At 39.9% G+C, this 13,543-nt stretch overlaps 1 protein-coding gene across 1 annotated transcript; it reads right to left on the minus strand.

Moving 5' to 3' along the window:
• Window positions 1-1,393: 1,393 nt before the first annotated feature.
• On the minus strand, window positions 1,394-8,859 carry Oosp2 (oocyte secreted protein 2). The gene is made up of 4 exons (XM_006997846.3): window positions 8,784-8,859; window positions 5,853-6,034; window positions 3,899-4,002; window positions 1,394-1,645 (listed from the first exon to the last, which is right to left on the minus strand). The coding sequence occupies exons 1-4, from the start codon at window positions 8,857-8,859 to the stop codon at window positions 1,513-1,515; spliced, it is 495 nt and encodes a 164-aa protein (XP_006997908.1). The 3' UTR covers window positions 1,394-1,512.
• Window positions 8,860-13,543: the final 4,684 nt, after the last annotated feature.

Raw genomic sequence — 13,543 nt, forward strand, 5'->3', positions numbered from 1 at the left:
TTGAATTTAGAACTGAAAAGTCATAAAAAAAGATTTTGAGGGTTCAGCTGTTTCATTTGTAACCTGAAAGTTAGAGTACCCATGACAGCCATCAGTAAAAGGTTCAAAGGACAGAATGCATGTAAAGCATTGAAGTCACATGAAGTGGCATTTTATAGGTCAAAATAGGCATCTTTGTATGCATTAAACCAGCACATATTTCTCTAATAGGAACACAACAGCTGTGATAATTAAAGAAGGTTAAATAGTGAAATAAAGGAGGAAGCTTGATTTGTTCCTGGCTCATCCCTAAATGTCCATGTGCATTTAAGACACATTGCTTTCCCACCTCAGTCTAACCAGCTGGACTGTGAGATTGAGCATCAGGATAAGATGTTTTAGAATCCTCCTCCTGAAGCCTGGCTGTTCCAGCACTGTTCATCTTACACCCTAAGAATGCCGACGGGAAAAACTGAACTGCCTTGTCTATTAGTCAACTTTTCTACTGCCATGATAGACTATAAGAACCATACTTTAAGGAAGAAAGACATATTTTGTCTCATGGATTAAGAGACATTAACCTATACTCACCTGCCTCTGTGCTTATGGGCACATGCTCTGAGGGCAGGCTCTATCTGAGAGGAAAAAGACAGAAGTACTTGGCAATAAATAATCTAGTCAACTGCCCCCAGAGGATGAGTCCATACCTGCCAACCTCAGTCAACTATTTCAAATGTAGATGAAACATTATGGAAGGAAATGAGATGGTATCAAATTTCAGCAATGGGGCTGTTTGCTTAAATTCAAAACCATGAGTTGAATTTTCTTCTAGATTAGTCATCTGAATATGTTGTCACATTAAATTAGGGTTAGAACATAGCTTTTTAAATTAAGACACTAAGCAAATTCAAGTGTCTGCAAACAAGAGAACATTTATCTTTCCTGGGAGTTAGGTTAAAATTTAAATTAAGCCCAAAGTTTCTATTCTGAGACATACACCTACCACTGTTCATCATTCTTACTGAAAACACTTAGAACATATTTCTATTAGATCAAAACATATGGGCTAGTAGGATGGATAACCAGATAAAGGTTAATACCACCAATCTTGACAACCTGAGTTCCATCCTTGGGACTCACATGGTTGAAGAAGAGGTCCTACTCCCACAGGATGTCCTCTGGCCTCTACATATGTATCATGGTATGCATGTACACTCACAAACCACAATTTAAAAAATAAACTTTAAATGTTCAAAATTGCCATGAAGGACATATTCTTGAATCTAGGTACAAAACAGAAAACAAAATTTTAATGGATAATATAAATTGCCTACTAGGTAACTCAAATTAATAAGCCATATCCATGAATAAAATTATTGAAGAATACATCTCCATAAGCAGAGCCTTTATTTAAGTGGTATACGGGAATGAGATGGTGTCTAAGGAGAAATGTATGCCAGCATTGTTCTTCTTATTGAAAAGGGTTTGTTTTACAGTGAAGTTCATGATGCCAGTACTATTCTCAGCTCCTATTCAGGAGGAAGCAGATTGGTGAACATTTAATAACCCCAACTCTTTGGGCATGGCTTCAAAGTCAACCATAAAGAAATTTGAACCCACTTTCGGGTCCTCATCAGTAGACTCTGGTGTAAACCACGGTGACTTCCTAAAGAAAAAGGGAAGAGAGAATCAAAGTTGGAGTTCTTGGTGTCACATCTTGCTGAGTCTAGACTTGGGGTCAAATCATTCTATCTATACTAAACACCATCATTTTCAATATAATGATTTAGGAGACAGAGGCAAGAGAATCATTGCAAGTTCAAGGCCAGCCTCGTCTACATAGGGAGTTTCTGGCAAGTAAGTGATTTGGATTTTTGAATGTGAATGGATGGATGTGTATTTATGTACAACCTTAAAAATCTATGCACCAAAACTCTGATGGCTAGTCAGACAGACATACACTATCATATTAAAGTTTTAGATTTATTTATTTTATGTGTATGAATGTTTTGCCTACAAGCAAGCATGTGCACCATGTGCATGCCTTGGTGCCTAAGGAAGTCAGAAGAGGACTTTGTTTCCCCAGGAACTGGAGATATGAATGGCTGTGAACCACCATATGGGTGCTAGGAATCGAACCCAGGTCATCTGCAAAAGAAATAAGTGTTCTTAGTTGCTGAGCCATCTCTCCAGCCTATAGCCATTCATTTTTCTAAGGAAGGTAAGCAAGAAACAAGACAGTAATTACTGTTGAAGAGGAATGTCCGTTCATCTCTTGTTAATCTGAAAGACTCTGCAGAAGCTCTAGGCCTGAGGCAACAGGTCAGAACTCCACATTACACCAGCAATTGGTAGTATATGGAAAAGTTGTGTGTATCTATGCATGTATATGCATGTGTATATGCATGATTTAATCAAGTTTGGCTTTTATTAGGGGTTCTGTTACAACCCACAATGTCACTAAATCCAACTTGGTTTACCTTGGGAAATAGTTATATGGAAGGTCAGAAATACTAGCAAGGTAAACATATTTCTTGCTGCTAAAATCCACACTTCAAGGTGGTAAAGATGGTCAATTTTATCTTGTATTTTACCACAGTGAAAGAAACAAAAACAAACCCAGAAGTATAATTTGCTATATTAAAAGATATTGCACATTTGCTCTGAGTTCTAAATTCTCTTTTGATGTTAAGTATTTTTATACATTAGACAAGGTTATATAAGTTGTTCTGTGATTTCTACACCTGTCCCCTAAGGGTCTACAACATTCAACATAAACATTTCTATGACATGGTAAATAGTGCACAAGAATGCTATTGCATTCCATCTCAAAGTTCCTGTAGGGTATGTGGTGCTTTGAAAGAAAACAGCCTCCAAAGGGAGTGGCACTGTTACATGGCCTTGTTGGAGGAAGTGTGTCACTGTGCTGACAGGCTCAGACAGTTGACTTCCTGTTGCCTGCAAGATGTAGCTAACTCTCAGCTCCAGCATCACATCTGCCTACATGTCACCATGCTCCCCACCATGATAATGGACTGAACCTCTCAAACTGCAAGCAAACCACCTCAAATAAGTGTTTTCTTTATAAGAGTTGCCATGGTCACAGTGTCTCTTCACAGCAATAAAAACCTAAACTAAGACATTCAGGATCCAATATTAGTTCCATAAAACTGTAAGCAATTGCATTTAATCATACAGGTGTACAAATTCTTCTTCGTCCTCTGCAAGTTCATATGAAAGGAGCAGATTGATTTTCCATTCACATTTTAGCCATGCAGTCTCCTCACATGAAATGAAGTTTATCAGAAGTGTACTATAAAGGAGATAACAGCAAAATACATTGATGCCATGGATCAGTGAGATGGCTCAACAGGTAAAGGTGTATGTCAACAAGTCTTATGGCCCGAGTTCAATGCCCAGACCCCACGGATTGGAAGGAGAGCAACAATTCCCACAAGTTGTCCACTGACCTCCATACAAACACTGGATCACATATCCACACACACAAAATAATTAAATGAACAAGTAAATGTTACAAAACTAAATTTCCAGATTCCCAAATTAATATATATAAAATTTTATAGAAGGTATACATGTCTCAATGTCTAATTCTTCTACTTAATAAAGATGATAAAGTATTTGATTATCTTGATTTGTATCTGTAAACTACAAAACTGTAAAATAATCTCAGTCCACTAGATTATATATTAGAATCTTTCAACTCTGTAATGTTTTGATTCTAAAATTAGGTAATGTATTTAATTTTTAAAAATGAAAGATAAGAGGGCATCTACTGAACTAGTTTATTAATAATAATTTGGGGTTTGTTTGAATTCTTCTCATGGGCAAGTCAGGATATAGCCTCTAAAATCTCTGCTCCCACAAGAGCAGTTCAAAGGAGACGATCTGCAGGACTCACCGTGAGGCAGAACACTGCAAAAGGATCGTCTGAGGGTCACAACGAGTCCTCCTTGGCATAAAGTACAGCTCAGTTTCAAAACAGAGAGTGTCCTTTGAGATAACCTAGGAAATCACACAGTTTAGGAGGAGAGTACCCCAGCAATGCAAGAGCCATGCAGAGATGTGAACACAAAACATAAAGCCTCAATTCTCTCAAAAGATGGCTTCTGTCATTCTCAGGTGCATGTAAAGGTCCAGCCACTTAAGAATGAGACTGAAAAGGACTGTAATAGTAAATTGAAAGTACCTTGTGATAGGAGCATCCCAAGACATAGCAGCAAACAAACTGCCACTTAAGAGATTGTGTAATAAATTATCAATGAAAAGCTTTCAATAGTTATCTATGTCTGCCTCTGTCTCTATCTCTGTGTGTGTCTGTTACTATCTCTGTGTGTGTCTCTATCTGTGTATCTCTGTGTGTCTGTGTGTCTCTCTCTATTCCTCTCTGTGTGTCTCTCTCTGTGGACCCCTGTTTCTGTCTATTTGTCTATCTCTCTGTCATCTCTCTCTGTGTCTCTCTGTCTGTGTGTCTCTGTGTGTGTCTCTGTACCTCTCTGACTCTGTCTTTGTCTCTGTCTCAGTGTGTGTCTCTATGTCTCTCTCTGTCTGTCTGTCTATCTGTCTCTGTCTGTCCCCATCTCTTTCTATGTACTGATATATGTGAGTGTATGGGTGTACCCACCCATTGGCACATACAGAGGCCTAAGTATGATGTGTCTTCCTCTGTCATATGCCACCTATCGCCAGTAGACAGGAGCTCTCATTAAACCAGAAGCTTACCGTTTGGACTCAGCTTGCTGGCCAGCATGCCCTCGGCATCCAACGATCTCCACTCACCAGTGCTAGGACTGCAGGCCTATACAGCCATGCCTGGCCTTTTACATGGTTTGTGGGCTTTCAGACTCAGGTTCTGGTGTTTGCGGAGAAAGCACTCTTATCTATAGGACCATCTCTCTAGCCCTCGGCAGTTTTGTTTTTGTTTTTGTTTGGTTGGTTGAGGAACAGAGTTTAGAGTCAAATAACAAAAGTGGTTTAAGCCACGTGTTTTGGCAGGAAATTGGTCTGTCTTGATATCGTAACTTCCACCAGCCCCTTAATCACCCCAGGCCAACTATGAAAACACCATCTGAAACTGCAGGTGCCTCATTTTTCAAATGCAGGGCCCTATCAGAGGTGACTAAGATAATCAGTGAATGGCTCAAAATAATACTGTAGTACAAATATAAATTTAAAATCTATAGGAAAACAACGTCTCAGAATGAGAGTACAGTTTCAGATTCATCCCTAGCTGAATAGCCAACAGATACTTAATTCCAATGAAAATCCACTGCTCTGTAGGCACACGTCCTATTGGAGCATGGACAGATTTCAGATGACTGGACACTGACTATCACGCATATTGTGAAGATTGATGGTCTGGCCCATTAGGAGCACTTAAAAAAGTAAAACTGTTTGCCAAGGGGCTGAGAAGATGGCTAAGTGAGCAAAAATGCTCAAGGCTCTTGCAGAGAACCCAAGCTTGGTTCCCAGCACCCATGTCAGGTGGCTCACAATTGTCTGTAACGCCAACTTCCAGGGATCAGAAGTCCTCTTTTGGCCCTCACAGGCACCTGGATACAGTGCACATAGTCATACACAAATACAAATAAATAAAAATAAAATCTTGCTTAAAAGCTGTTTGCTAAGCTTTTGTGAAATAGACTAGAATCTATTCAGATCTGTGCTACAAGGTTCTGGGCAAGCAATTGACCAAATAATCAGGGACAGGTAAGTGGGGGAGCTGAATGGACTGGACTCATTAGTTAATATCAATAGGATCAGGGATGTAGTTTGATTAAAGGACCATAATGTTAACAGTAAACAAATAAGCATGACAGAACACTTAATACTTTTATAGACAGTATCATTCTCACCTTTGTCCTGATGCCACAGTCATGAACAGGGTAGACAAAATCATACTGATTTGTATGTATTTGAGTTGCAGGACAGCCCTGTCCCAGAACTAACTCATCAGCGAAAATATATGGACAGGTTCTGTTCTTGGAATGTGCACTAACGAAGACCATCACCCAGTCTATAGAACAATTTATCACCACTGCAGAAAGATACACATGAGAAAGTGTCAGGTGTGTATTACCTTCAAGAGAGAGCTACTTTTCTGTCAAAGGCAAACATGGCTTAAATAACAGCCTATGAAAGACTTTGAGATTACCATTATCTTCAAAATACATCTCTTTAATTACTCTCACATACATAGATGTCTGATACTTCACAGGTGAAAATCATCAATATACAAAGATAACAAAATAAAATTATTTTTTCCTTCTGAAGTATTGTTTGTTTCTTGACTCCTTTTTCTCTTTATAGGGGGCCTGCCACCCAGCTCCCAAATAAATCACACACACGAAGGCTTATTATTACTTACGAATGCTCAGCCTTAGCTTGGCTTAGTTTCTTGTCAGCTTTCCTTAAAGTAACCCATCTATGTTTTGCCTCTGGGTTTTTCTCATTCTCTTACTTCTATAAATCTTACTCTCACTCTATGGTTTGCTGTGTAGCGGGGTGGCTGGCCCCTGGAGTTCTCCTTCTCTGGCTGCTGGCACTCTTTTTTTCCTCTCCGCCCAGATTTCTCCTATTTATCCTCTCTGCCTGCCAGCCCCGCCTAATTCTCTCTCCTGCCTCGATATTGGCCAGTTCTTTATTAGACCATCAGGTGTTTTAGACAGGCACAGTAGCAGAGCTTCACAAAGTTAAACAAATGCAACATAAACAAAAGTAACACTGCTACTACACTGAAGAACTGAGATTCCACAAAGGATGCTATATTCGGGAGTATGTGAAAGGGAATGATGTATTCTCACAATCTTTGGGAGAAGACAAAGAGAAAATATAGTCCAGAAGAACTCAAAACAGCCTCAGCCATGAGAGGAAGGAGGAGGAAGAGAGAAAACTCCCCCACCTCCAGGTTTGGAAGTGCTGAAAGGGTTGTAAAACCCGCCCTTAGTTACAACTCACCCTTGGCCTCTGCATTGAAATTTTCAGAAGTCAACCACTTACATTGCTCTTAATGGATGATGCATTAGGAAGAGCTTCCCATACTGGATTTTCCCATAATGGAAAATATATGTAGTCAATGAGTGTGTGGCCATAGAGGCCTCCAAAATCAATGGGGCCTGTGAGTTCTTGGCCTTTACAGATAATCCACCATCAAGAAGAAAGGCAAATTTGGGGAAATTCAGGTTTGGAGAAGGCAGGTGTTCTACATCTATGCATCTTTGTGTGTTTAAAATGTTATTCTAATATCCCCTCAATAGGAGAATCAGGAAGATCTTCCTTATGCAGGGACACTTAGCTCAGCCTGGGAGGAGGGGCCTGTACCTGCCTGAACTGAATCTACCGGGTTGAACTCAATCCCCAGGGGAGTCTTTTCCCTGGAGGAGATAGGAATGGGGGGTGGGCTGGGGAGAAGGGGGGGCGGGGGGGGGGAGGACAAGGGAATCTGTAGCTGATATGTAAAATTAAATTATATTATAAAATAAAAAATACAACCAAAAAGATGTTGAATATAACAAAATAAAAATAAAAAATATATCTCAACACCTGAGATTAAAACTGGGTTTGAAAGAGTAAGTAGACTTGGGCATACTGGAAGTCCATGCTTTTAGCTTCACTATTGCTACCCATCCCCACATTACAACCAGCTCGGTGCTGTACAGTGGTCCCTCCAACATCTGAGAAACTACTACGGACCATGTATAGATAGCTGGTGGATATATTAACTGAAGCAAATTCTTCCTTGCCCCCAAAAACATTAACTATGACCAGGGCACAGATACTGCACTCATTGCATCTCAGAGAGCCAGAATAGGCCAGTTATCATTTTGTCTCTGCATGTGCCATTAATTTCAGCAATTAACTACTGCACTAATTCAGCTGCACTAGCCTAAAGGGTTCATCTTAAAGTGACAGGATGTCAGACTGTATATGGTCCTTACTCCTACAAGGTTTCCAGACCAAAGAGATAAGAAACCTGCACATCAGTTCTGAAAGAAACCCCACTCCCAACAGAGGGCAATAGACAAGTCAACTTTGTTAATAATAACAAAGAATTCTGCCTTAGAAAAGCTAGCATTTAGTCAGTTCTTAAAGCTAAGAAATACCTTGATTCCAGGTAAAATGGGGGAAAGATATCAAAATAAACTTGTAAACAAGACAAAATTGATTTATTTTAATCTTCTTGGCTTCCTAGGATCATCAAAGATCTGATGTGGGTAACTCTCAGAGCAGTACTTTTGTGGGTATGTTTCTGTAGCCAAGGCTAGCCTTGAAATTGCTATGTAGCCAAAGATGATCTTCAACTCCTGATTCTCAGCTTCCCCTTCCCAAGTCCTAGAATTATAGACTTCTATCACCACTACTAGCCAAGGCAATACTTTTAAAAGAACAAAAAGTAATATCATCAAGTGGAAATATGAAGATTCTGGAAGCAGGAAGGTCAGTTTCAGAGACAGAATACGATAAATTTCATTACTACCAAGAACAGATAATTGCCAGTAGGTTTGAATAGGCTGAGACATAGAAGCATGGAGTATTTATGTAAGTGAGATGCATGACAAAGACCAAAACATAGGAAAGGGAGATGTCTGAGAACTTAGACATCCGGCAGAAAGAGGAAAATGTCTACTTGGCCTGAAAGTATTTGTATTCCAGAAAATTTATAGCAACATCACAGCTCTGCAGAGAGGAGAGGACCTGAACGGAAAAGAAGCATTTCACACTACCCTTTCAAGGAGGCACTCTCATGCACAACCCTTTAAAGGAAGTATCTCCAAATGCTCATTTACCTTCGATGTTCTCAGCACAAGGCCAAACCAAGACAGGAAAGAGAACTAAGACCTCCAAAGCCATAGAGACCTTCATTTAGGCAGACCTCCAGCTCAGAACCACTATGGAAACAAAGGGGAAGTCGTGACTGGTTTAAGTGATTTTGTCTGGCAGCCCAAGTTCAGCTGTCTTCACTTTTCTACTTATTTAGGCAGCCTGCAGGGGTGAGGGGCCCTCATCAATATGCTAACTACTTAAAAGTCAGGTTCTTCTGATTACTTAAACCCCAAAGCTCAAAGAGGCATACCTGGTAGGTTGATCATGGGCCAACGGATGGTCCCACAGCTGTGCAGCACAAATTACACAAATTACAACAAAGAGAGCCCAAGAAGGGGGAGGGGGGCATCAAGAGAGGGGCAGAGCTGAGAAAAATTATGGGGAAGAGTCAGTAGTAAATATTATTAAATCACACTGTATAATATATGAAATTCTCAAAGAATTAATTAAAATATTATATTTTAAAATGTGTCAATTGATAACTGTTTGCATATGGGCTGTTAAAGTCACCTGGACGCCCACAATTACAATATTGACAGTAACTACCATGTTGTTAGAAATAGTGTTTATTGCATAATTTTCAGGTGTCATAAGCTTTGAGCTGATGTACGAATACTCTAAATCATATATATGTTAAATTAAAAGACAATTATTTCTTAATTGACATGAGTTTGGATGGCTGAGTCACCAAAAAAAAAGATAAAAAGTATTGATTAGGAATATAAATGCCTAGACTCAGCTGGAACTCCAGAACTGATGGGGGGATGCTGTCCATGCCCCACCCCTTACTGAGAAGCTATTGGCAGGTGATAGATGCTGAGAGGAAGCAGCTTTCTTTTTGAGGGTGGGGCCACTGGTTCCCCCACTCTAGTGGATGGTCTTACATCCATGCACATATGGGCAGCCCTAACTGGACCTACTGAGTTATCAGAAATAGGGGTGGGGGCTGGAGAGATGGCTTTGTGATTAAGAGCACTGATTGCTCTTCAAGAAGTCCTGGGTTCAGTTCCCAGCAGCCAGATGACAGCTCACAGCCATATGTATTTCCAGTTCCAGGGGATATGAAACCCTCTTCTGGTCTTCTCAGTCACCAGACACACATGTGGTGCTCAGACATACATTCAGGCAAAACACCCCATACATGTGGAATAATTTTTAAATTTGTTTTAATTTAAAAAGACATGAAGTAGGGAGGGGACATGTTGGGAGGGACATGAAAGAAGTTGGAGGGAAAAGGGAGGTAATCATATTTTATTGTATTCATTCATGAAATTCTCAAAAATAAAGAAAATTTAAGGCATGTGTCTGTACAAAGAAAACAGAAATACTACCTAAATTGTGGTGAATACTAAAAGACATAGCAAGTGTAAACACTCTATTCCAAATTATCAGTACATATACATATTTGTGTCTATTTGTGTGTGTGTATGTATGTATGTATATAAACCATATGACCATTTTCTTCAAACTTAAGCTCAGCTGGTTGTAGAGTTTTAGGGATATTCCAAAGATTGCACAAAGGCAAGAAATAAACAAAATCCATCTTCACAATCCAGTTTTAATACAGAGTTTTGCTGTTAGTGATGAAATCAAAATGTAACTACAAAGAAAGTTGAACAGAGATGAAGCAGAGGTAAAAATCTTAAGCCTTAGTCAAGCACTTTTCAGGTGTTTTGAAACAGGGTCTTGTGTATCCCAAGCTGGCCTTGAGTTCCTGACTCTCCTGTCTCCACTTCCCTGCGGCTGGGTTTGCAGGTGTACACCACCATGCCTGGCTTTATTTAAGCAAGCAAAGTCAATATGTGGCCCATGGAAGTCTGAGGGCTCACAGAATCAAACTGAATACTATGATATCTTTTATGTTGATGCATGTACAGATGTTTGCACACACTGCCTGCTGAGTGCCTCTAAACAGCATCCCACACCGTTTGAGGCCATCCTTATAGTCTTTATTTCTGTGTCCTTGCTATAAAGAGAGAAAGCTGGTTTCATTTAAGACCTGAAGCAGTAAAAAATACTTAGATATCAGTCCTTAAGTGCAACTTTCTCAAGACTGTGAGTGGCCAAAGGAAACACACAGAAGGCATTGTGGCTGCACATGGATAAAGATCTTCTCACGGCAAGCTGTGTACCCTAGCTTGTATCACATACTTGACCAACCCTTCTATTCAATAACCTAATGAATTTGTACGGGAAAATGCACATTTAAATGTATATTCTAAGACAAGGGCTAGGAGGTAGAGCCTAAGCTTGAAATACAACTTAAGTCTATCAGCATAGAGATTCCAATTAGAGTAACTAATATGGATGAGCTCACCAAGAGGGAACTATAGGGACATAAGATTAGCCACCTAGGGACTCACCCTTAAATGCAGAATATGAAGAGGAGTTTCAGTCAGGATGGATCTCCTGAAGACAGCAGCAGTCACTAAGGAAGGGTGGTGTGTCATGGAAGTGTCCCCACTTACATTGTTCCAATAGGAAATTGGAATTCTTACATTTTTCCATTGTGTCTGGTGTTGCTGCCAAGACTGAGACTCGGCTTCTAGATTTGCCAATATGGAACTGTCTTGGTAAAGGCTTGACTGAAGTGAGTTTAGTATGTGGGATCCCACATAAGAAAGACGTGAAGTGTGGATGGTAAAGAGTGCAGAATGTTCTTCCCACAAGGTAGCCTTCCAGAAAGAATTGCATAAACTATAATAAGTTGATGGGTGATATTGCTCTGTATGCTGTGAATGTGTTGCTCTGATTGGTTGATAAATAAAATGCTGATTGGCCAGTAGCCAGGCAGGAAGTATAGTATAGGCAGGATAAACAGACAAGGAGAATTCTGGGAAGAGAAAGGCTAAGTCAGGAGATGCCAGCCCGCCATCCAGGGAGCAGTGGCTGGGCAGGACCAAAGAAAATTTCATCTACAATAAGTGAATGCACATAAAAGCAAGAACATGAAGGGAATGTCTGGACATGTGCACATTATCTCTGTGGGAAAGGCAAAGACCTAGGAGAAATATTTTGGCTCTTTTCACATGACCAAAAGATAAGACAAAACATCCAGTGTAGTCCCTTGTTGTACTTTTATTTTTGCTTACACTAACTATAAACATCACCTCATGTTTTTGCTTGATTTAATAATAAAAATGAGAAGGGCTTTGTTTGCATTACTCTTGAGTGCAAATTCTTGGAGGCCCCTGTTCATCCCACACAGATCTTTCGGGCTATCCTTCGATGTGTGGAGACTTAGCTTTGCTAGCCAGGGTGGGTTGACATAATAGATCAAAAAAAGTCTATAGAGGGTTACTTCACATCAACATAAATAACTGTCTACACTTTAAAAGAAACTATTTATGGATCAATAGGAAAAATAAATACACCAATAATACACCCAGATGTACAGCATACTAAATGGGATTTCTATTAAAAGTAAGCACCAATAAAGTAAGCCCAGGTATATTTGAAACAAAGACTCTATTCGGTTTCAAATGATACAATCAAGTTTACCAAAATTTCAAAAACTCAACAAGTATATTTTTTTTAAAAACTGAGCACTTACCAGGTATGCTAGGACATGCCTTCATTTTCAACATTCAAGAGGCAGAGGTAGGAGGATCTCTGAGTTCAGAGACAGCCTGGTCTACATAGTGAATTCCAAGACAGAATTACATGGTGAGACACAATCTCAAAGAAAAGAAAATGAGCATTCATATTTACTGATTTGGATTTACTGAGTGTGGTGGTTTAAATAAAAATGACCTCCTCTAGCCTCATGTTTGAATGCTTGGCCTAGTTGGCGAACTGTTTGGGAAGGATTAGGAGGTGTAGCTTTGTTAGAGGAAGTGTGTCACTGGGAAGTGGGCTTTGAGGCTTCAGAAGTCGAAACCATTCCAATTGTCCCTCTCTCTGCTTCGTTCTTGTGGATCTTATGTAAGCTCTCAGCTACTGCTCAGTGCCATGCCTACCTGCCTGCTGCCATGCTCCCCACCATGATGGTTATGGACCTAACCACACTCTACAACCATGACTCCCCCCCCCAAAAAAAATTGCATGCTTTCTTTCATAAGTTGCTCTGGCCATGGTGTCTCTACACAGAAATAGAAAAATAACTCAAAGAACTCTGTTTTCAATTGTTCCAAACTTGCATGGAACCCATAGAGGGCATCCCATTAGCAGTTGCTTGGACCCGTTTGTTGTGTTGTAGGATTCTGGAGCAAGCTCAGGGCTGAGCTTTGAAGCTAACAGTCAGTGTGTTTTCTTTCACTTCATTAGTTGTCCTCATTTTCATGTGATTTGGGCCAATGACAATGAGTTTGGCCCAGCACCCTTAACAATGTGTGCTCAGAAGCATAGACTTCCATATTGCTATGAAATTATCTTTACAGATATACTGGATAATTTAAATTCACAGATGAATTAGAACACCCCTTTTAAGCCCAAATTCAAGCTGAGAGACACATGCTCTTTGAGTGTTTCATATTTTAATGTGGGAGAAGGAATCATCATGCGGCCTGACTTACAAGGAAGCTCTCATATGATAACAGCTTTATTAGAACTTTGGCCTCCAAATAGAAAGTTCTGGTGACAAATGCCCTTAGAAATAACTCAGTAAAACATTTAAACATGACATTACAGAGCTACAGTCTCCTAAATTCCAGAAGGCATTTAAACAGGTTAACAGATGTCACTACTGGTCTTGAACAAAACAACAGTGTGGCCAAAACTGGGT

This window comes from Peromyscus maniculatus, chromosome 1 (genome assembly GCF_049852395.1).
Source record: "Peromyscus maniculatus bairdii isolate BWxNUB_F1_BW_parent chromosome 1, HU_Pman_BW_mat_3.1, whole genome shotgun sequence".
Taxonomy (NCBI): Eukaryota; Metazoa; Chordata; class Mammalia; order Rodentia; family Cricetidae; genus Peromyscus; species Peromyscus maniculatus.